This window comes from Anarhichas minor, unplaced genomic scaffold (assembly GCF_050575085.1).
Source record: "Anarhichas minor isolate MPS153535 unplaced genomic scaffold, ASM5057508v1 ptg000002l, whole genome shotgun sequence".
NCBI classification, from domain to species: domain Eukaryota; kingdom Metazoa; phylum Chordata; class Actinopteri; order Perciformes; family Anarhichadidae; genus Anarhichas; species Anarhichas minor.
In genome coordinates this window covers 3,008,284-3,032,975 of record NW_027466448.1, presented here as the reverse complement: position 1 = coordinate 3,032,975, position 24,692 = coordinate 3,008,284, and the positions used below count along the sequence as shown (strand labels likewise).

Sequence of the window (24,692 nt, the reverse complement as noted above, 5' to 3'; positions counted from 1 at the left end):
TATGAAAGACACAGAAACACATGTGAACGCTTATCTTTTGATCTTGTTTTCACTCCTCCAAAGGAGGCTGTAGTTCCCACTTTATAGTCCCAACAATCTGCAGCAGCCTCAGATAATATTGGTTCACACTAGCAGAATTTGATCAGACAGAATTTGCTTGATCCTAACCGTATCTCCTGTGCCTTGGGGGGGAAGAGGTACGAGGATGTTTGGCTGGTGATAAGACCCCAGACTGATGTGATCTATGGCCTTTTCTCCCGGGCTTTATCATGACACAACCTGATCCAGTAACAATGAAATATTCAACACCTTGTGGTTTTACCTCATGCCTCCTTTATGGGCAGTTCTCAGGTCAGGCACAATGTGGTAATTATGGAACATGAGGAGGTCTATCGCATATGCAAAAGGAGCTTGATACAACTCTAAAAGGCAAATGCGCTCTGATAGATTACCTCAATATGGACAACGACACGGGGAGATTATAAAACTGGTGCATATTAATATTTGTTATTATTAGACCACCAACACCAAGGTTACACCAGTGACATGGTTGTGTAATCTCCCCGTGTTGTTGTCCATTCAGTGGGGAAAAACAACATCGGATCTGCTGCCTGTGGTCTCCAGGAAACCAGTAGTCATCAGCTTTAGAGCTCTTTGCTATGATCTCCTGAGTGCAACACGTAGGTGACGTCAGGGGAGCAGCATCGCTGCCATTGCAACAACAAAAACAGCTCCAATAACAGTCAGTTCCCTGAGCGGGAAGACAGCCTGACGTCAGCGGGAACGGAGTCGTTTTTCTGTTTTTGTTCTGAATGCCAACAATTCTTCACAATACAGTATTTCAGCTAAAGGTAACCAACACAAATTACATTTTGCCTCATTAAGAAGAAAAATGAAGTGTGCTGAAATCCTCACACAGTCGCTATAAATCATAATAACTTAATGGTTTGGCTTTGCAAGCCACACAGTGCCGCAGTGACATGTAGACATCCGAGTTAAAAGAAAGTCAGTGGACCAGAATCTCATTGGAGTCTTGAGGGCGACAGCTAGAGCTGTACTGCAGGGCTTTGTTTCATACTCAGCTGAGACACATACCTCTGATTTAATCTGCTGTGCAAATGAGATACTAATAACTAGTCTACATGTCAGAAAAGCCTGTCAGCAAAGCTGGCGCGGTCCTGCAAACATTTCCTTTCAAAGGACGGGGCTACCAAGTATGGACTCCTTGTTACATAACAATACCAAGAAGCACCCGGAAGTCTAATTTTGGTCTGCAATAATTGAGAAAACCACCATAATAAGAGCCCATATAAAGCTTTTAGTTAAGGTGAAAGAGCTTTTTTTTTCTTCCTTTACGATTGACTGGCTGATCGTCAATAAACGACTGGCAGTGTGAGGTTTTGCTAGACATGTGAAAAGCATGGCAAACACAATCACCACAGCACTTAAAGGGAAACAAAATCATAAACCATAACACAGGGAAACCTGCGCTCAAAGAGCACTGTGATAACTTTCTCTCTCAAACCAATACGGGCGACTGAACAAACACGGTACGACAAGGATGTAGCTAATCCATCTCCATTTGTTGACATGCAGCTGTGCTGTGCTGAGTTAATGGCTGCTATAAAGAAGCTTCTACAGCCTGCTAGCTGCTCTGTGAGACCGAATTTAGGATTTAAGCAAAATGCTAACGTTAACATGCTAACATGCTCAGGATAACCGCCAACATGTTGATGCTTAGCAGTTGTAATATTGATTACAACTGATTGACATTATTACAACAGACATGACTATATATTTTGTCAAGTGTGCTACAATTCTAAGATAGAGAAGTCAATTTATGATGTAGTGGGTAAAGGCAAACAATAACAGCAAGGAAAATGACATCACTGCAATGCAGCCTTTAAAACCAGGACAACAACACTTGAGCCATTTTACGATGTTCAAAATTGAAGAAAACATCTAGTCTCATAACACAATATCAATATAAGATTGATATATTGCCCAGCTCTATCTAGAGCGTACTTGAGTTTGGCTAAAAATTGAGAAGCATATGTGTTTTTTGGTACTGGGAAGGAGATCAATTTTACTCAAACAGAATCACTTTGTCCTGTGCTGGAGCTCAATAACACCTCCTCAAACACAGGAAATGCCACACTTTCTGCCTGCAACTCAATGCAACCATTTATCCATTGATCTGGAGCGAACAGTATCTGCTACGGACACTGTGTTGTATGTGTGGAAGGTGCACCATAACACATTACTAAAGGCTGTTACAATAACAGCCTTTATAGCACAGCGGTGTGCTGCGGCTATGCCGACACAAAGCCTGGCATTGAAATCCGGATCTCAGTCGGCAGCGAGAGTTTGCTCCTGTTGAGCTGTGACCTTCGAGGGTGGAGACGCCACTTCCTCTTAATGGAGAGGTGCATGCGAAAGCGGTAGAGCCCGTAATGATTCACATGCCCGGGTTTCAGACGGGTCCTCAATCTGCCTCTATGGGAGAGTGGGGGGGGGGGGGGGGGGGGGGGGCAAAGATTCCCCACCTCTCTAAAATTGGTGACACAGCAAAACAAGCAGACACTCTGCTTACCAGAAATCTGGCAACGCTTCAGTGACTGGCCCACCCAGGCTTCCTCACACACTGGAGAATAAGGGCGAGAGAGAGAGAGAGAGCGAGAGAGTGAGAGAGAGAGAGAGAGAGAGAGATGGCGGATATGGAGGATTGACCGGGAAACGGAAGACAGATGGAAGAAATTAAAGTAGCACAGAGAAACAGAGCTCTACTATGTCAAAAACAAAAAAAAACAATAAGTCAAACACACCTGCACTCCAGCATGCTCCCTAATGTAAAATGTGTATTTATTCAATTTAAAAACTGGTCGGTGTTCTCCCTACAGGAAAAAAGACAAGAAACAAATATGGTACATTCCCTCCGAAGTTCACAGTGGAAGCCATGCATGCAGAGGCTTGCCATTTGGTGAGCGGGTCTGTGTAAGGCCTGGCTTCCCCGGGGACTGAAACCCTCCTGGCTTGGGTTTCAAGTGTGACACAAGGCTTGCCAGTCAACCGCCGCGCATGAGGGAGAGTTGGGTCTGAGGGAGAGCAAAGGGATGGCAGGAGGGAAAGACTAGAGTGCTCTAATTCCGCTGAGGAAAGCGTGTGGTTGGTATTCACCCAACCACACCCAACAAGACCCCTCTACGACACCACCGACACATCACACACTTATAGACATGGAGCAAAACATTTAGGCACTTACATATAGAGGCACCTCTGTTCTGTTCACCTCCATCGTCTCTCCATCCACCAGATGCCTAGGGAGGAAATAGCCATGTTATACTACAGTGTGAGGATAATAACAACCCAAAGTGTTTATCTACCACTCATTACATTGTTTTCATTGAAATAGTGATCACATTGAGATGTGAACACTACTTTATGATGCTCTGCTAGCAGCCTTTACGTGACTAAGATAACCTGTATGGAAGAAGCTACTATAACTACAGTACAGTGTCCGACTCTTCAGGCAGCACGCAGCAGGGTAATCGTATCATCAGCACACACCGGATCCACTGTGACTTCACTCTCAGCTGTGAATAGTGCATGACTTCCAAGCTGCACAGTGGTGTCAGCTCAGCAGGCTGCACTTTGCCTAGACACTCATTTGCATGAGCTGGTGCCACTCAGACAAAGCCACCACAGTTTGGTTTTTTGCACACTGTAAATTGCATCATTTCTGCTAAATAATGTTCTCTCCTCTTTCAGGTCCCAATAAGGTCTCACAGCCCAGCATGATGCTCTTGAAATGGGTTGTATCATCTGACCAACCGTCCATAATCCAAATATATATATTACATTTACAGCAATTTCAAACAGAGAAAAGCATAACATCCTCACACTGGAAAAAGAGAAGTACTTTAACGATTAATCAGTCACCAAAATAGTTTTCTGTCAATCGACTTATCAGTTAAACAACTAGTCATTTCAGATCTAATCCCCTAATATTCTCAATACAACCCCTAATTCCACAAATTAGAATAAAATAATAAATCTATAATGGCAGGAAGCACTATCCTCTGAATCTATGTTAAACCCAATATTACTTTATGTTATTTGATGCCAATAAAACTGTAAATTAAAGGACAGAGCAGAGCAACATCAAGAACAGGTCAAGTCACATTATACTGTCAGACACAGGGTATATCTAGCAATGATATCACTATCACTGTAATATGGTGTCCAAGGGACATCTTATCAATAGAAGTGCAATGCCAGAGGCCTGGGCGGCTATCTCTTGTTTGTTCATCCTACTCATCTCCATGGAGCTTCACCATTGTAACGTGGAACTAGAGAAGGTTTGCGTGTCATATTGTAGAATAAACATTGTCCCAGGTTGGCAGGTTGCGCCCCATAACGTCAACACACGTGAATATTCTGGTACGCTTGTGTTTATGTAAGGTTTAAAGACATAATCTGAATCCACACATCTAAAAGGATCTACTTGATCTGAGCTTCTTGAGTTCAATAGCAACTTTTGAATCATACATGTGCAAAAGTAACCATAATGTGATCAGGTAACCAAAATAAGACACAGTACTTGTGGGAGGGGGGGGGGGGTCTCAAATTTAGATGTTCAATTGTTCTAATCTGCACAGATTTTGTGTCAGCCATCGGCCTCGGGGTGACTCCAGCCGCTGACATGTTCAATGTGACTAAGAAACCTGACCTGGCTGGTGGCCACGCACTCCAGAACAGAGCGTGAGAAAAGAGATTACACAGAACAAGAGAACGAACGCTGTCACAAAGCATCTGGGGAAACTCATTCTGACATCTTTATATGTGATGCAAATATGTTCAGACGCGAGCAACTTGATCCTGTTGTCCTTGACATTTTTTTCAGGGGACGCATGACTGAATAATGTAATTCCTCTCGCATGCAATCAGTTATAGGCCGTATGAAAAATGTGTGATTCTGCTTTTCAGCCCTTTGGTAACTACTTTAAAGTGCTACGTTGCTTTATCATTTTGTGCTCGGCTTACATGGAAACTAACACAGATGCCACAATAGGCATCATACTCACTCAGCAGTGTCACCGTGGCTTCATGTGATGAAAAGGTGTGTAAAACTTCCACTGGTCATATATGAAACCACCTTAAACATAAGGATTGTATCTCACTCAATCAGTGTGAACAATACACTACTTTTTCTGCAACCCTATAATAAGAAATAATGGAAAACAACCTCAATGCTAAGCCACTGATAAACTCTCACACAAAGAAGTGAAAACTACCATTCGCATTATCAGCACTCATACCTATCCTCCGGGAACAATGCATGACCTCTACTGCTTTCACCGGGAAGTGAAACTCCCGCAGTGGAACACGGTCAGTAAATGCATCAGTGCAGGACCACAACAAGGGACATGACAGATTCTGCAACATTAGGTTCCCAGTGCAGGCAGTCAAAGTCGCCACGTCTTTATCTTTTTTCGTTTTACCTTTGAACGCACCAGCATTTGACCGTCTGTAAAGAAATAAAACGACTAGATGCCCCAAAAAGTATAATCATCCCGATAATGTCAGAGCACAGTTTTTGTTTTGTTTCATAAAAATACATTTCAAGCAGAAGTTGTTCAACTGAAGATGAATCGGCTTGCCATTACCTGCAGTCGTCTCTCAGCTCTCGGTCCGATTTCGACTCAAATCGCACGACTTGAAGTCTTTGAATTAACTTTTTTTTATCCCGTTGCTTGCTTCTCCGGTTAATAAACACCTTTTGCGCAAACGTATTTCGCATTAATGTGCGCCTCCGCTTCATCCGCTCTGTACATTGCGGGAGTGAAAGTCGGTTATTAGTTTGTTTGCAGGTGTCGCCGAGTTGTTTCTTCACTCTGCAGCCTGGCTGGCTGCTCGTCTGGCCCCGCCCCCTCACACACACACACACCGGGCTGCAGGACTGAAGCAGAAACATGAATAAGTTATATGTTCATATTATCCTAATACGTTTAATGCCACCTGTATGTAATGAGTCTATAGTGGTATTACAGGCTTTATATGATATTTACATATAAACTTGCTGCACTTTATGGTGTAGGCTGCACTGGTGCTGTATGGTCACTCTGCTGGTAAACAAAGAAGAAACAACACTCGCATTGTTTCATTGGTAGAAAGTATTTACATTGACTCAAGTATTGTACTTTAATTTACTTTCATACTACTTTATAGATTTCAGCAGGAAATATTATACTCCGTTACATACATTTTACAGCTTTAGGGACTATTTACAAAGAAAATATCTGAATAATAAATTAAAGATAATGCATGAACAATATACAGTAGCACCTATGCTGCTAATGCTGCTAATACATTAATGCATCAATAATAATAATACAATAGTCCTGCATAAATAATAATACAACAATCTGAGAGGGATGAATCTGCTTAATACTCAACTTTTGATAATCCGTTTTGTTGATAGAATCTTACTTCTGCACTTTAACTCAAGCAGAAGTCAATGCAGGACTTGTACTCGTACGTATTTTTAAACCATGAGAAACATATCCAAGTACCTCCTCCACCACCACATTTTGACATTTCTGACTCAGGAAATGTCTGAGATATTAATGTATGAAACATAGTCTATCTCAGACGTGTATGGGTACTGTTATATCAGTGTGTGTTATTCTTATCTCCTGTGTGTTTGTGCTGTCTCAGTTTTTGTCACAGCAAACAGACACATTTAGTCACTGCTCCTGTCTGGACTACAAGACAAATAATATGTGCTCGTGTCAGGTGTAATGTGTTTATTAAAGGGGTATTCCAGCAATTTAGTGTTGCACTTCCATAAAGGTAAGGAACTTTCAAGGGACGTGTTTTTTTCTTTTTATAAATGGTCACAATCGGAGCAGCAGTAGAACAAAAAATACCCAAGATTCCAAACTATTTTCACGCCAGATTATAAGGCTTTTGAAAAAAGAAGTCAATTCTTAACCAATTAAAAAAGACACCATTAATTCAATACATTCAGGGGTTTTCTGCTACAGGCTTACTTGATCTGGTATGACCATGCAGTTTATGGCGGCGATTGTTTAAATGCAACCTTTAAATAGATGTGTTTTAGCATTTACCATTATCACATATAGGCTCACTTTATGCAATTATCAGTTGCAAGCAGTTGCAATAAGCAACAGTCATTAATGACCTTATAGTATTTTCAAAACTCTTAATATATCTCCACATCAGTTAAACTGAGAATTCATATCAGTGTTCAAAATGCATGATATCTACTGGATAGAAGTCTCAGTCCAGCTCTCAGCTGTATTGTTATGATCACACAGAGACGTATGACAGTAACGGGAAGCGAGAGGAAGACTCTTCCACCCTTCCTGTTCCCAGACTTATCCCACTGACTGATAATGAGCAACAGATTAAACATGTGAAATGAGGTCACGGCTGTAAAACGATACTGTCTTACTTTCAACACAGTCAGCAGTCTGAGTTAATGTTACAGTTTCTGCCCGCACACTGTTGTCTTGCTTCATTGGGGAGATGTGAGGATTGTGTTTGGAAGAAGAAAAGAGGCCTTCATACTTGTAGTGAGACTGTGGTGCCATCTGTTGGCAGAAATATATCAGTGAAGAAAAAGTGAATGAAGTTACAATACTGCCATCATGCGGAGGTTTTCCAGATAACATACATGCATCATTAGTGTCACTTGTTTTTAGAAATATGTTGCAAAATGCACCACAAAGTGATCTTCTCACTATGTGTATAGGTGCGTATTAATAACAATTCAAACTAGAAAATTCCTAAAGAAATTTTGACAGTGTGGCTTCTACTGCCCGAAGAAATCGCAATATATACACACACCAATGTTACCGGTAGTGTCATTCAGGTTCAATTGAGATAGTGCTACTCTCTTTTCTGCATTTTAGATTCATACTCTTGGATTGAATCTTGTATTTGTGGGGCTTTTATTTTGAAAGGGTGGGACTGGGTGGGTGAGAGAGGGGGAGAGGAGACAGAATCATGTTTGACAGTAAAATGAGAGGCTTCATCACAAGCATTCCAGTTAGAATTCATTCTGTGGGGCTTTTAATTTGAAATGGGGTGGGGGGGGGGAAAGTCCTCTAAAAATAAGTGTTTTTTTAGCTCTCTTCACACCGGAACCCCATTCAAGTGAATGGAGAAATTTTGCTCAGTTTTTGGGGATTTTCGGGAAAATAATAAAAAAAATAAAAAGCCCCACATGGTACTCAGGGATCAGGAAAGACACATTTATGTCTGCGGTCTTTCTATTCATTGTTTTATATCTAAAACAACACAAATGAAACCGCTGACATGTTTCATTGTTGGTTGAACCTTGTATGTATGCTCTGGGTCAAGATGGTGTGAAGTGTATCATCACACACATCACGGATTTATGGAAACACCTATTGTAAAACACACACAAGTCCAAACAATTAACATTTACACAATTTTCTATAAGAAAAAAGTGAAGTTTGGCCTGAAGGTGGCACCAGAGCTACTGCCATGCTTTAAAAAAAAAAAAAAAGGTTCATCAGCTATAGGTGGCAATTTAATCTCATGCTCTGGTCAGAATGCTCCCAGCACTCATCAGTCCAGTCTCAGTTTGCCCAAATTCAAGAGAGAGACAAGAAGACATTTACGGGTTCAACAGGAATCTCAATGCTTCCTCCTGCAGTGCGGAGATTGTAAGAGGCCTTCAACAGCCCTATGATGACACGACACAGCACACCGGGTTAAAGAAACAAGCAGGATGACATTTTATCATCCTAGTCTGTTCCACAAGCAGGATGTCTGCACAACCTTATCCACCCATCAGAACACATGTAATCCTTCAGGTTAGTCCCATTTTTATCTACAGCAGCATGATTTAAAGTCATTATAGTGGGATAATTGGTGCGATAACCCTAATTTAACCACTGTATACATCTCGTATACTGGACACAACGCAGCCTTGATACACATACGGTATGAACTGTGTTCTTCGTTGGCTGCACTGGTTTAAAACAAGAGAAACCCAGAGGATGAAATGAAGACAGGAGGATTTTTGCTAAAGAGCATTAGTTTATTTTCCACAGGTTACTTCAGAAACAGGTAATTATGTACAAAATCTGGAATGTTGGATAAATGCATATCAATCATCATCTCACTGTGGCCATTTCCAGAGCAACCTTAGAAATACTAGCTATACATTAAAACGAGTGCCTCTGCATTGCAATTTATTGCTGGTTTTACAATCGCAAGTCACTAATGCCGTTAATTATTTTCTCAAATTTTTTTTGAAGAGTATTTACAATTTGATTAGTAAGGTCTAAAAACCACAGAAGACTGCTAAATAAATAAGAACAATAGCGGAGCGTAAGAAACCGACCCACATGAGTGGAGAGAATGCGGCATGTTTAATCTCTAGATTGTCTACAATGTCCGACTGCACGTTTTTTTTTCATGAATATTAAGTGACCGTTACCGCAGAAATGTTTCCCCCTAATCTCAGAAAGTCAACTGAACTCACCAACAAAATGAATACAAATAATAAAAACAACAATTCATCTGCGTAAAATACTAATTTCTGTGAGAAATTTGGGAAATGCACATTATTAATGTCATTGGCCCTGTGAATTAAAATGTACCAATTTTAGATTCAGTTTAAAAATTAAGCATACAGCTTCACTTATTAAAACAGTACTACTATTTCTATTTTAATTTTGTTAATTTTCACAGTGTTTTTATTTTGGTTAGACAGTGCCACAAGAATAAAATATGGGTCAATCGTCATTACATATGGGAACAGCAGATGACACAATCTACTGTAAACAAGTTGAGGAATGCCATTTTCTGAAACACTATAGGACAAAATTATATATTGTACAAATAATTCAGTGGTTACAAATCTATTGTTGCAATTTATGGGGCCATTACTTTGTGAATCATTTCCATTTATGTTTTTTTTGGAAACACGTCTCACTGAAGTTATTTACCAGTGAATGAGTATTAAGTGAGAATCTGAAGTGACACAACGTCGTCTTTAAAAAACGCATTTTTCCGTCCGACAGTTCTTTGACAAACATTAGGAATGTTCTGAGATGCAGCTTCGACTGGATTCTTTTAAATCAGGAGTTATGGTAATCTGAGCAAACAAACAGTAAAAAGCTCTCGGGCAAAGTGACACAAACATTCACTTCTACACAATGCAGAGAAATCTTTGTTGTTGTTTTTTTTTTTGAAGCACTGCCGTATATATTTCCTGTGCTATTTCATCACAAGAAAAAATTATTATTTACACAATATAAAAATCATGTAAAATCATCAGTGACTGTTAGAAGATTGTGTTGTTAAAAAAATGCTGTCTGATGTCTTTTGAATGAAAATAAAGGCTTTAAATATTGCTTTTAAGCCATTATATGCTGCACATGTACTCAGAAGGGTGTGATATTGCTTCCTGTTCAAACAGTTCAAGGTCTATGGCACTTGACAACTTGTTTCTCCCGACTCTACTCTCTGTACAGCAAAGACTAAAAAAAACAAAAGAAATGACTTGAGAAACTTCTCCAAAGTGATGAGTAAAAAGCATGATAAAACATTTTTACAGACACAAAAGGCAAACTGTGGTCTTCTCCCATGTAAAAGATAAAACTTGACAGATGTTGAAACCAAAGCAATTACTCGTCTCACCAACGGCTGCCTGAAACATGAAGCCCTTAAAAAAAAAAAAAAAAAAAGACGAGTGAAACGTTGACCTGTTCTTTCTTAAGTTGTCTTCCTGCTTTTGTCTTCCGTCCACAATTTCTAAAACCTGCTTTGGTTAACTAGCACACCCGCCAAATCTTTCTCCGCTTAAAAAGGAATAGTTCTGACATTTTGGGGGAAACGCGTGCATTCACTTTCTGGGAGGACAAAGATCGCAGTAGATCGACAGCTACCACTCTCATTGCTCGGGCTTCTCAACTCCGCCTGAAAGCATACAAGCGTATTTTGCAAAATGTTAAACTTTAGTTTTAAACTAAATCTTCTGCCTGGCAAAACCAGATTAAGGCTGAGCAAACACATGCTACACCTCTCCTCTCCCATTTCCTCCCGATATTTGAATTTCCTTTCTCCATCCTCATGAAATGATCACGTGCAGAGTGCATTTCTCCGAGCTGTGATTCATTCACATTACGAAGGATTGTTTCCACACAGCGCAGGTAGTGGTCCGGTTCGGTGATATGCAGAGCAGTCGCTGTGAGGACATTTGGGGGGGGGGGGGGGGGGGGGGGGGGCTGGGGACAGAAGTGTGCGCTGGAGGGTGTTCACAGGTTTATGGAAGCAGGGGTGGATGATCTCCTCTTCTCAACTCTTCGATCTTGCAAGAGAAATTAAAAAAAATCTCAAAAATCGAAATCAAAACACCTCCTTGATCTACATTCGTCTCCACATGAAAAGCACGTAACATTGTCCTCCATATAAGATCGCACGGCAGATCAGAAAACGGTTTCAACATCTCAAATTAGAAGTGAAAAAAAAAAGGCAAATTAGATGACAGAGGAGAGGGAATTCTGTCCCCAAGTGGTCAATTCATGTCGATCCGCAGAAATAAAACCCTATTTATGATAAAGGATTTATGAGTTTTGGACAAAATGAAAGATGATCTGTACAGAGACCACAGTAATCACTTGCATCAGAGCAGGTCATATCTTCAGCTTCTTTTGTATAAAAATATATATACCACAGTGATGGCCTTTTGAGGACTCGTACTTGCAGAGGTTCGCCTCCTTCTCACTTTAATCCACTACATTCAGTGGTTTTCCCCGTTTAATCAAGGCTATGAAGATCTCTACTATAAATAGTCCCAACAGGTCAGTCTCCTCTGCGTATAAAAATATGAGAGTCAACATAGATTTCTCTGTTCGTCCGCTTTCGGGGTCAGTTTCAGTTGAGTCTATGCTTGCGCTTCTCTTATGATAATCATATCCACAGTGTTTGGAAACGTCTTCAGGAGGGACACTGCATGCAGATGATCAATATTCACAAAGCTATATCCATTAACCTGGAAGAAGAGACAGAATTGTGGTTAATATATGGAGTCAAATCACAATGAACATTTATTTAACTAATCACAGAAACATTGACATGTTTAGCTTTGTGATACTTTGTACAGAGAGCAGAGTACCTGTAGGATTTTATCTCCTGGCTGAAGAATCATGGATGCCGGTCCTTCAGGCTGAACCCTCGTCACAAATATACCCTGAAATCACATACGATATATTATTGAAATATATTAAGATTCGCTAAATTGTACGGATTCTTTTCCTAAAGTGGGTGTACAGTACCTCCTTATAAGGTGTCCTTTAAAGGGATTGTTCAGATCATTTAAATGGGGGGTTGTATGAGCTACTTATCCATAATCAGTGTACATTAGATGGCTGGTTGGCACTCCCCCAGTTTGGAGAAAGACAGTTGGAGTTACTGCACAGAATGGTAAATGGACTTAGCAACTTTCTAGTCTTCTGACCAGTCAAAGCGCCTTTACACTACATGTCACTCCCCCATTCACACCCATTCATACACGGATGGCAGGGGCTACCATGGAAGGTGCCACCATCCATCAGGGCTAGTTAACCATTCACACACCGATGGCACAGCCTTCAGTTAGCTAATCCTTTAAAACACAGTACATGCCTTTATATATATTGTGTTCTTCTAGGAGGCTAAAATACGGTTTGCTGCTGCCTCCGCTCACAGCGGTACATCGCTTTGCTTCTGTGCCGGTACTCCTCTCCGAACTATCCCTTTAAGTATGATACCATGACAAATATAAACTTACATTGTCATCTGGTCGAAAGGGATTTCCCCGGCCGCCCACTCCTCCTGATATACTGAATCCCAGCTCTGGATTCTTCTCCACTTTCACACGGATCTGAAACACACCCACAGACTTTCATTAGCCATTAATTCACAGTCGTTTGCTGTTAATTACACAATTTTCCAACATTAGTCTTGAAAATCCCCAGCAGGAGGTTAGGAATCAGATTCTTACGACCTAAGATTCAAATACTTAAATGTCCCTTAAAGGCATAGTTCAACTCTTGGCAAGAAAGTTAATTATTTGTCATATTTGTCTGTTAAATATGAAGCGACAGCCAGCAGGTGGTTAGCTTAGCTTAGCATAAATACTGGAAACAAGGGAAGATGATTATTGATCTTCACGTCAAACGTCGGCAAGAGAGGAATTAAACGCTTTCCCCAAAATGTCCAATTATTCACCTCTTGCAGTGCGTCCTGCGGAACGCGTGGGGGCCCCGGGGGCTGATGGGAGACTTTGAGCATCAGGTAATCAATGAGCTGCTCTCTGGAAGGGTGGCGGGCCATGGGCGCCTGGTTCACCTGAGGACGAACAGAAGGGCCCATCTGACCGTTGATCAAAGGCACCTGGGAAACAAAAGCACAGTGATGAGCACAACGACTTCATCATTGCTCTGCAGCCAACGGTCTGTATGCATCACACCTACTTTTCTGTGGTGATCCAAGGTGTAGCTCTGCTGCGCTTGGGGAAACACATCATCCTGAAAGGGGAGAAAGTGATGATCATTAACACTGTGCCAAAACCTCACTCCACTGAACCTCATTAACAAAGGTTCATAGACTAGACGGCCAATGAGATACTGACGGGAACATTCTTCATGTCTGGTAATGGTATGAGGCAGTGATGTGTTGCTTTAGAAGGAGGTGAAAGGGACACATCTGATTAAAATGATGATAAACTGTGCTTCTACTTGACAGCACGTCATTCTGAATATTAGCTTGCTGGAGATGAAGTGAATCTTAAATGATAAGTAGGGAAGTGGTTACGCAAACACTCTGAGACATCTCTAGAGGCACAAGCCATTTCTTGTCCTCCTCAACAGATTCTAATATCTACTTTCTAATCACTTAGTCAAACACCTCCGACCACTTACCTTTTGCAAACACAGTTTTCATCCCCACACACACACAAAGCGAGAGGATATGAAGTGATTCTGAAGTGCCCGAAAGTTGAAGTGAAGACGATGAATGAGCAAAATGAAGATTTAAAAGTGCAGTTAAAAAGGAGAAAAGAAATCACGGTAGCTGAGATGCATTAGAATCACAGGATGTGAGTGTGTGGCAGGGTGGGAGAGATAACACACACACACCGGGAGGGACGATGATTATGATGTTAAAGCACCTGGCAGGTTTAAAAGGGGGTGATTTGTACCATACATGATATTACATATCTGGTTTCTAACTTAAGTTAAGGTCTGGGAAAGCTCAATAAAATAAAAACTGACTCTTTTTGTTGTCAGTTGGATTCAGAGAAAGTCTGAAAGTCACGAGACATACAAGCCTCCCTTTGCAGAATAACAAGAGAAACATCTTCATTACATAGTGAATGAGATGTGGTAGATATGCACCTATAAGTAGATTTTAAATCATTTCTAAATATGCTAAAACTTTGTAGCAGCCTTCAACAATTCAGATCTCTCTTTCTCAGATTCTATCATGGGGGCAGTAAAGCGGATGATGGTACAAAAAAGTAGTCCCCTTTTAAACAAGTCAAACTGCATTACCACTAAGAGGAGCTACAGAACAAATTAGAATCCATCAATTTGTTCACTCAGAGAAGACAGTCACGTGTACTAGAAAGAGTCTGTGGTCGTGAGAAATCAGACATAAGGAGAGACATTATACTTTCACTTGCCGATAAAAAAAAGGGTGATCACTTCTCAACTTCGAGAAGAGAAGGAAGTGCTTATCTTCTAAAGGATGTGAAACTAGCAGGAAGTGGAAGCCCTGGCTCAGTATGAGCTGCAGCAGCTAACTTCAGGTTCACACAGTACTCACACAGAAGCCCAGAGCTCCGTAGGGCTGTCCGTCCCTGGCACTAAAGACCAGAGACCCTTGGCTGGCATGCATATCCCTACAGCTGCCGTAGTGAGACCAGCTCAGCGGAGCGTTATTGGAATTATAGGAGCGAGACAGCGCATTCTGAACGGAGGGACGACACGGAACAACCAGAGCCGTGGCCATGCAATCCACCAAATGAGTGATGACATAAAAAGACACAACAAAAAGGTTTACGGCATATACAGACAAGCATGCAGTGAATCAGAAATATAGTGCATACAGCTGGGTTAGTAGGCTTCGGTAAACTCCATATTAAAGCGTCAATGCACCTACATATCCGTAGTGGCGTCGAGCCAATTCAGGACTTTATATGAAAGTATATCCTTGTTGTGCTGCCTTGAAAGGATGCTGGTGTTCATACTGTTGGTCTTTTAAGTGTGATCTACGCGTCATAGGTTAACCTTTATTATTATTTTCGACTTTTTTTACCTTTTCCATTTTCTTGGCCTCGATGTGCCGCATCACCTGGTCCCTCCAATCAGCCGGCACCCTTCCTGCCCCAACTCCTCCCGACACCTGTCCGGGCCCATCCAGCAGCGAGTGCTCAGACTTCACCCTGGCGTTGGGCCTCTTGCTCGGGCTGCCTTGATGGTAGTTGAAATCGCTGACAGACATGGTCCTCTCTGAGAGCTCGTGGGGCTGCGGCCTGGAGCTGACGGGCCGGGAAGCTCCGGGGACGTCGATGCTGTAGGTGCGGGCTGACAGGGGCCTCTGCATGGCGTGGCTCATTGCCAGCGGCCCCCTAGCGAGGGTGTGGATGTCCCTGTACGTCATGTAGTCCCCTTCAGGCACCTGTATGCGCCTCGGGTCGCCCATGGAGGTTATGGAGGCTGTGGAGGCCGTGCTGCTTTGCCTCTGCAGAGTGCTGCTTCTACCCTGGCCTCCAGCAGGATGAAGTCTCTCCTTAGTCCACATGTCCCCAGAGAGTTTGAGAGCCATGGGAGTCCCCCTTTGCTGGGGCTGTAGAGAGTACGGAGGTGCTTGATTACGGTTGGAGTAGTTGGTGTTGGCTAGTGAGTGTGGAGGAGGAGGAGGGAGGTAACCTTGGTGCTCTGGGGGCATGGGTGTCCTCTGGGACCAGAGGCCCTCTTTAGGCATGCCACTGCTCGCATACTGTATATTGTACTGAGGGGGAGGGATGCCCATGGCCATGCTGGAGGAGACTGGATATCTGCTGGTGCTGGCAGGGGGCTGAGAGGAGGAGAGCAGGTCTGAGGAAGACGCAGAGGAGCCGGGGTAGATCTGGAGAGTCTGGTCGTTGAGTAACTGACTGGCGGACTTGCTCCGGACGATGCTCTGGCCCTGAGCCCCCGGGCCGGCCCCTGCCATCCTAGTCATTCCCGCCGCGTCATAGGAGTCATCATCCCCGTCGAAGGAGTACAGCTTCAGGCCTCCCGCTTCTATGTTGCTGACACTGTGAGACTTCGACACCTGCGGGGGATGGCACCTTTTATCTGGAGACAGTTCCTCTGTGCTGCGAGACAGAGACATGTCACTGCTGGCTGTCACGCCTGTCGAGGCCACATGTGCGGCCTCGACTCTCATCGCTTGGCTTTTGTTCCCCAGACTATTGATGCAGTCGCCGGCCTGCTGGTTTCCATTCAGAAAACGCTCCTCCATGTTGTCGTTGCCAAAACCCTGCTTGCCGTCCAAGTCCTGGGTTACTGAACCGTTCTTTGTTTTGTCCACCTCGTCCAGCTGAACCATGTTGTCCGTTGGCAACTTGGACACGTTCATATTGATCTGGTCCCACTTGGTGTAGGATTCTCCCATGCCGTTGTTAAATCGCTTCTCAATGAAGGCCAGCCTGGCTTCCAATGACAGTTCGTAGTCGCCCATTTTATCTGGCGGAGTCTGCTGGGTTTTCAAAAGGGCCTGGAGGGACGTCTCAGAGCCATTTCCATTATGGAGGAGAGGGGTGCTGTCTTTAGGCTGGTTCATATTCTCATCCTCTTGCCTTAAACAAAGAAGGAGGGACGTCAGGTTTTGTAACAACAACACGAGGAAGACTCTCCTTTGTACTCTACGTTAAAAAGGTTCAGGAATGATACAAACCTGCTTTTTGGTCGGAAGGGCATCTTTGCCTCTCTCTCAGGGGTGCACAGGGAGTTGTCCTGACTGCTGTCTGTGGTCAGAGACACCGAGTCAGACATGCGTGATGGCGACGAACAGTTACTGTTGTTCTGGTTGCTGTTGGCCACTGTGTCATCCAGCAAAGAGTCGGCGTCATCTGTTAATCAGAAACATCCCTGTTAGCGTATTGTACATCAACACCGTCACTTTAAATATTGTATTTTAGTCACGCCATAAAAACTTTTACCTTTTTTGTCCTTAGTTAAAGTCACTACTTTAGGCTGGTTGATGGAGATCTCAATAAGAGGGGGTCTCATCTCTGCAATTTTCATCTCCTCCTCTTCATCAGACAGCTCGTCAGAATCCTGAAGGCAAAAGCAACAACATTCTTAAAGCGGCCTTTTTCAGTTAAACACTTCATAATGTGCTTGCTGTTTGAGTCGTTTGTGGAATTGTGAGGACTAAATAATTACCAGTGTGTCCTCATGGTTCATCATAGAGCCCCCCGAGGGTTTGAGAGGGACTTTCTGAGCGCTGTAAGACTCCGATGTGTCTTTTGATTCTGTCGCGGAGGGGTTGTGGGAAAACGTGTTGTGGGTGGATATTTGGGACTCCATGTCTGACACCGTGCCATTAGGATAGGGAGCCTCTATCACCTGCACAACAAACAGTACAGATGCTCTATTTATTTGTGAAGGAGGAACTAAAGGGGAACCAAGATTTAAAATAAGTAATATGTAAGACATGTCATTTGGCTGAAGCTGACCTTAACTCCCACGTCCTGCACTCCAATGTGGTTCCTCTCATTAGGTTTCGCATCCTTCCCCGACTCGTCACTCGACTCGTCCTCCTTAAGCCTGTGAGCCACAGACTGGGCCGTCTTCACCATGTTCTTCAGCTCGTCTGGGTATGGTGTCGGGTAGCGCTTCAGGTTTCCCTCCTGGAACAGGACACATACCCACAAACTTAGCGCTAAAATCATCTAGTAGCAGTTTCAGAAGTGGGACTCGCGGGAGGTAAAATATCAGTGTTGGATGGGAAATACATGGAGAATGAGGTGCATTCAACGCACACATTTCCCATGGATACAATGGCACTAATGTTGCGTCTGTTAGCCACAACAGCCACATCCAAGTGAAGACCGGTGCAAAAGTAATATTTGTGCTCGCACAATGGTTTTACAGTTTGGTAAAACATGTCACCGTGGTCATTTATTATTCTTTTCCCACTTATGTGAACAACTGTTTGACACTAACCTTCGGGGGTGTTTCTCTGTCGTCCTTGTCCTCGTCACACTCGAAGGCCACCTGAGCTCGCTGCTTGCGCTGCTCCTCCCAGAGAGCTGGGTTGAAGCTTTCAGAGTCAGAGTTGGGGATGTCTGAAATAAAGGCAGACACCAGGAGGAGGAGGATTCGTTAGTTTTGTCAGTCACCCCCATTATGTTTAACTCAGACAAGTCTGACTTTGACCACAAGATGGCGCAAAGTCTACATGAGGCATGCCAATAAATTGAAGGAGATGTGGAGGAACTTGAAATTTAGACGTTAACCCCTTACTCAAACCGAACCATTCAATGCATAAAGAATTCATGCTACTTGGAATTGTGACTATAATAAACCGACATAAAAATAAAAGATAGATTTTCTTGCAGGATTTGCCGCTAACTTTATCATGAATCAATCTGTGTCGTAGCATCTTACATTGGTGATCTGCCAGTCTCTGACACTTACTGCAAGTATCAACTGGAACATATCTTAGACAAATTTGACCAAAAACATCGGTGTGCAAATATATCACATCCTGTTTTTAAAGAAGTTATTTTGGTACAATAGAACTTGCCGTCATTTAAGCTTGACGTGTGAAAGATGTGAATCAGTCCGTGTGGTTTCCTGTGTTAAAAAGCTCTTGAGCGACACATAGATACTCAGTGTGTGTACACAACTAACTTGCTGAGAGTTGAGAGCAGACCATATCAAGACCTGTTGTCTAGAATATAACACACCGTACCAGAGTCCGTCAATGCAGAGGGGACAACACGAGTCACCTGGTGTCTGTGGCCTTCGTAAAACATAATTATTGCAGGAAGGCCATGACTTATTCCAGGTCCTCAGGAAAGACACGAGGAAACAAATAAAGCTCTTTTGGAAAAGCTCCCAGCAGATAACTGTGGAAAACGGCATGAAGCAGATAGCTGGGAGATATCAAACAGAGGACAGAACATACAACGGTGGGCTTGTATGTCGACATTTTCTGGTGGCGCACCACAATACCGGCATTGTCGCAGAAATCGAGCCGCTGATTCAATACCATTTAGTTTAGACGCGCAGATCTCGAACCACTAATTACTCTAAAGCTAAGATGCAACAGGGTCAGCACAAGCCGTCTGGTGTAACAGGAGACCAAGCCAAACGAACAGATGCTCGACAAGAAGAAGAGGACGAGTGTTTCTTCTGCAGCTTTTGTCTCAGATAACAAGGTCCCTCATAAAATATGAATATAGGAGCCCTTGCAGGCCATCTTTAAGACTGCTACGGTAAAGATGGTAGATGTTAGTCATGGCTGGTGCCTGGTGAGAATTTTGCATGAAAATACGTGCGATCATGTTAGTCATACAAGTTCTAGGACTTCTAAGATTATCTGGTATTTCCTGATTGACAAGCTTAAATATTTGGTAGACTAAGAACTAAACAGGCAAGAAACATTCTCAGATTGAACCGGATTCAATGCCTCTCTTATGTTCTTTGACGATTACTCTTGTTGAGTGCACAGTACTCACACTCCTCGGTCCTGGTTTGCTGGGGGAACATGTAGTTGGTCAGCACAGTCTTGTGCGTCTCTGGGTCCTCCTCTTTCTGGAGAGGGATCAGGGGCTTAGACTGTGGGAGACAAAAAAAGAGAAGGTTTGAGTGTGCTATCTGTAATCAACAGCGTCCTGGTGTTCCCTGTGCCTCGCTTTGGCATGGCAAGAGGTGAACTGGGCTGCAACATACATACTTGCGACAAACCCCAAGTTGCACCAATAATTTCTTACAGTTCTTTACGCCTGAGTTTCTTCCTCTAATCTAAACAACCCACTGACCTCACTTTGACTGAGACACTTCTGTTAAGAACAGAGTCTCACCAATACATCAGCCAGGTTTGATATACCAAGTGATATTATTCAGCTTATAGCTGATGAGAAAGTGAGTTATATAAATGTTTTCAAACAGTGTCACCGTTCTATAGTTTGTTCCCCAGAAAGGTACATTTCAACTCTCAAATATCAACATTGGTACCGATTTAAAAATCCTGTATCTGTCTGGCTGTATCCGGTAATTTGCACGTTAAAAATCAGTTCCTCTCTCACTCTGTTGGGCAGACAAAGGACGTCCTGGAGGGGCTGCGAGCCCAGCTGCCCCTACGTTTGGCTCAGCTTGTTTCTCTGAGAACTTAAGATCCAGACCTTCAGGAGGTTTTTACCAGAAGTGAAAACATCCGCAGAAGTCTCCTCCTCTCCAAAACAAGTGAACCCGGTGACCAAAACCAGTAAAAACACTGAATAAAGCAGTTTCACATCAAAAAGCTGTTTTTCTGATGCGGTACAGCAAACACAGGACGTCCCGGAGCTATCGTTAACATTTCAGCTCAGCTTGTTCTTCTGATGACTTTAGATCCATCCGATGAATAGAAACCCTTCATCTGGTTAAAATATATACTTAAAAACGCCAAAGAGCTAAAAAGTTGTAATATGTGGCTTAAAACTCGATCAAGAGTCAGTTTATGACAGCTTCTGGGAGAAAACCTCAACACTGACACATGTCATGGGGATACGTTGCCATTACCTGCCACCAAAGGAAACGGACCGTTTGAACATTTTTGGGAACATTTGGGAAAATATAAGTACACAACTCACTAAAAAAAATGTATTGGATAGGTCTCGTTGTTTTTAAACATTTGTATGTGGAAAAGGCATTTGAACAGCTAGGATGAGAAAAATCATTAATTGATTTTAGAATGCGGTGACAGTCAACAGACTGGATCAATGCTCCCGCAGCATCTCCAACATCCCTTTGCATTACATTAAGACTCCTCTGCAAAGCTTCATACTCGAAGTTCTAGAACTCCTTTCCCATACAAAGCTACACTTCTATGACAAAGTGGGACTCAGAGCCACTTCCTGACACACGAGCCGAGCAGACTCAAACGTTTCCATCCCTGATAGGCTTATCTTGTGTTCTGTCGAGGGCCAACTTAGCCAGGGCAGACGTCCAAACTTCAAGCGACACCACGTGTCCGGTAACCTTGATCTCTCCACATCTGCTTTACTTCTGGCTGTTTGCACAAACTATCCGTCTGTCATTCAGATCTGTGTCATACCACACCTTCAGGGTTTTTGACTGGCTTGTCTCGATTACCGTACTGTTAGTATATAGTAAGTATTGATGCAAGTATAACACTCATTGGGTTTACATTCATTGAGTTTACGGTATCACTGTCTGACCTGCACTGGCATTTAACATGTTTAGATCAAATGTCCTGGAAGTGGTTAACTAAATTTTGGATGTGTTTTCCTGTCAGCACCTTGACCTTGCAGGATTCATTTACAGCCGACTGCTGTGGCGAGTCACGCAACCCCACTGCCATTACGACATCTATAGAACACGTCACACGTCTGACAGCTCTGAACTCAGTGGCACCTTTTGTAAAAACCTTATACTGGTGATATATACACACAATACATGTGGACTTACCTGATTCTCAGACAGCCACATTGCAGTCATCTGGTTCAGTTTAGTGAAACTGTAGGGGAGATTCCTCAACCTGCAGAGGAACAAAATACAAACAAAACACACGGGGACTCAGTCAGCTTGATGCACCTGTACCTCAAAATTCATTGTGGAAGGTAAATCTAACGTGTGAGGGTCCGCTATAAAGTGTTGCTCAAGCCATCTGTCAGTGTTTTTGGGTCGTGACCAAAGTGAGTCAGTGTATTTGGCAAAGAGCAGACGCCAGGAGTGGAAAACCCCCCCGATTAAAACCTCAATCAGGCCGTAGCATCCATAACAGCCCATTTTCATTCTGACCAGAATTAAGACTCTAAATCGATCATGATGTTACAGGACTGCCTTTCAAAATGCAATATAAAGATCTATAGATAGATAGATTTATTTTTTATTGCAACAGAGAAAAGGGCCAGAGCATGATTGGAATTTTCAGCTTTTTCTATGTTGCAATAATTCAAAATAAACGGAGTAAAACAATGACTGTTGTCCTAAAACTTGACGCTTCTTCTGAGTGAATACTGTCAGTCTTGGCTCACTTGTTGTTGCTGAGATTGATGACTTTGAGCTTCTGCATGTCGCCCATTTCCTCAGGCAAAGACTCCAGCTTGTTGGAATGTAGGAACAGCACAGTTGCGTTCTTCCAGTTGCCCATCTGTGAAGTGGCGGAAACCCAGAGCCATGAACCAACAAGGATCTAGCTGTTACAGATGAGCAAACTGGCTTGCCACACCATTTAACACGAGCTCCACACACACACACACACACACACACTCACACTCACACTCACACTCACACTCACACTCACACTCACACTCACACTCACCTCGGGGGGAAGCAGGGTGAGGAAGTTGTGATCTGCAGCAAAGGTGCGGATGCTGACACACTGGCCGATGGAAGAGGGCAAGGCTTCGATCTCATTAAAACTGCAGTCCAGCTCATCCAGAGATGTCAGTCTGATGCAGAGAGGAGGAAGAAAGGAGGCCTTTAATCATGTGGAACTTCAGTGATTTTAGTCGTGTACTTCCAGAGGGTTGGGAGTAAAAAAAATAAAGATCAAAGTCGCAGCATTTGAGTCCAAGATATCCCGACCTGTAATTCCTTGTATGGGTCAAGTAGCTGACGCGCCAGATGGTTTGTTACACAGACCACTGCTCTAGCGGCCAGTTGCTCCTCGCAGGAGGCTGAACGGTTTGGACACAAACGCAGCACTTGAAGCCTGAGAAGATGGATGTTTATGTGATCTCTCGGATCCAGCTGCCGTGCAAAGTAACGGGTCAAGTGCCACTAATCCATAACGCCACTCAATAGCATCTTCTTTTATTAAACTCTCCCCGTCTGGTACACGCCCACATCTTTCAAACTCCACTTGCCCAGTTTGTAACACAGCTTTTCTGCTAGGCTCCACGTCCATGCCGAGTTAAAAAAAAAAGATATTTTAACAAACCTTCTCCCTCCAAGACATTATGGAACCTTTTTCACACGCCGAGTAGCACTTGTTATGACAAGTAAACTGGATTTGATGAGTAAAAATCGGTGGAGTGTCCCTTTAATTCCGCTACAGATTTGACGGTAAAATAAGGACTAAATATTCTGTCAAACCAGGAGTCATTACTGGGCAGCATGACACTGTGAAAGGCTTCCTAATTGCTCTGTAATAAGACAATTGTATTTATTTATTTATCCCCAAACCCTCAAATATACAAAGACAAGGAATGGCCTTTAAACAAGAACTAAGATCAACTCGTATTCACTCCATCTACTGTCACAATATGTTATGGTTAAAGTGAAACACTTTTAGACATTTACAACACCGATGCACCTTAAAGGCTTCATGGGACATGATCTAAATGAGCAATATTTCAAACTGAACGACCATGCTGACACAGAAGTGCGGAGCAGCTGGGGGCTTTCTGCTGAATGCACTCTGGAGATTCAGATGAATGCAAAACGAGTCCAACTCGCTGGAGAGCTACTGCGAACATTCAAACTCCAAAACACAGGATCTGACCCCTCTCTGTTGAATATAAAGCGGGGACAAACAACACTGGACTGAATAAAATCAGTTCAGGAAAAAAGAAATCAGCTTGCTTAAGATAAAATCCTTGCATGGGATTATGATAAACCATAGTCTGTGTTAAACTACACAAGGAAAAGCATTCTACATATGGGACCATTGAGAGTGTTTCTCCGCTTGGAAACAGCGGATGAAGAACGGCACTGAACAGCTGCAGGAGTAACAGTCGATGTAGATTTGTCTCCCTAATGGATGTAGGAGTGGACGGATTAAAGACGCCCTATCTTTGGGACTCAGCGTCAGGATGTTCAGCAGCTGCTGACTGCTGGCTTCATCTGTCTGCTGCAGACAACACCAGCCCGAGTGCGGCTATGGCTGATTTAATCAGCGGTGTAGTGGAAGGGTCATCTGGCTGAGATTACAATCGACCGCTCCACAGTGAAGCAAACCTCAAGCCATGAATCAGTACGGCAGACTCAGAAACCATGACATTCAATTATTATCATTCATACTTCATAATCACGGCCGTAATCGAGTTACTCAACATCGTCAGCATTAGTAGACCAAAACAAATAAAGCATCAGCACACATTATGTTTAATGGGAATATCTGATTCATCCAGACAGACCTTTTTTATGCGATCAGGGGACGGCAGATGAAAACAGCACGATAATCCACTGATCTGAGGGTTTTATTCTGCCGATATTAAAGCCATTGCCGTTACACTCACCCTCCGACCGAGTCCGGCAAGTAGATCAGCTGGTTCTCATCCACCTTCAGTGCAGTCAGTTTCTTCAGTGAGCCTATAGTAAGAGGAAAAGACAGAGAGAGGATGAGAGGGATGCAAGCAACAGCTCAGGGCAGGTATTGATCATAACTTGCTGCTGCACCACATAGAGGAGCATCCATTA

At 43.0% G+C, this 24,692-nt stretch overlaps 2 protein-coding genes across 4 annotated transcripts in view; both read right to left on the bottom strand.

Moving 5' to 3' along the window:
- arhgef28a (Rho guanine nucleotide exchange factor (GEF) 28a) overlaps positions 1 to 3,295 on the bottom strand; it is a 33,155-nt gene extending 29,860 nt beyond the window's left edge. The window contains exon 1 of the mRNA XM_076083534.1: positions 3,263 to 3,295. Within this exon, the coding sequence (XP_075939649.1) occupies positions 3,263 to 3,295 (33 nt within the window). The remainder of the gene's footprint in view (positions 1 to 3,262) is intronic.
- A 5,778-nt stretch (positions 3,296 to 9,073) lies between these two features.
- erbin (erbb2 interacting protein) overlaps positions 9,074 to 24,692 on the bottom strand; it is a 44,639-nt gene continuing 29,020 nt past the window's right edge. For 2 of the 3 annotated variants that reach the window (XM_076083411.1, XM_076083432.1), the window contains 17 exons: positions 24,512 to 24,584; positions 22,591 to 22,720; positions 22,304 to 22,419; positions 21,735 to 21,804; positions 19,781 to 19,880; positions 18,261 to 18,382; positions 17,771 to 17,944; positions 17,478 to 17,660; positions 17,252 to 17,369; positions 16,987 to 17,161; positions 15,361 to 16,888; positions 14,869 to 15,012; positions 13,518 to 13,571; positions 13,273 to 13,437; positions 12,833 to 12,925; positions 12,179 to 12,253; positions 9,074 to 12,055 (listed from right to left, as the gene is read on the bottom strand). In XM_076083411.1, coding sequence (XP_075939526.1) covers positions 11,948 to 12,055; positions 12,179 to 12,253; positions 12,833 to 12,925; positions 13,273 to 13,437; positions 13,518 to 13,571; positions 14,869 to 15,012; positions 15,361 to 16,888; positions 16,987 to 17,161; positions 17,252 to 17,369; positions 17,478 to 17,660; positions 17,771 to 17,944; positions 18,261 to 18,382; positions 19,781 to 19,880; positions 21,735 to 21,804; positions 22,304 to 22,419; positions 22,591 to 22,720; positions 24,512 to 24,584 — 3,428 coding nt within the window. In that variant the 3' untranslated portion in view covers positions 9,074 to 11,947. The remainder of the gene's footprint in view (positions 12,056 to 12,178; positions 12,254 to 12,832; positions 12,926 to 13,272; positions 13,438 to 13,517; positions 13,572 to 14,868; positions 15,013 to 15,360; positions 16,889 to 16,986; positions 17,162 to 17,251; positions 17,370 to 17,477; positions 17,661 to 17,770; positions 17,945 to 18,260; positions 18,383 to 19,780; positions 19,881 to 21,734; positions 21,805 to 22,303; positions 22,420 to 22,590; positions 22,721 to 24,511; positions 24,585 to 24,692) is intronic. The other variant, XM_076083438.1, reaches the window with a different exon arrangement.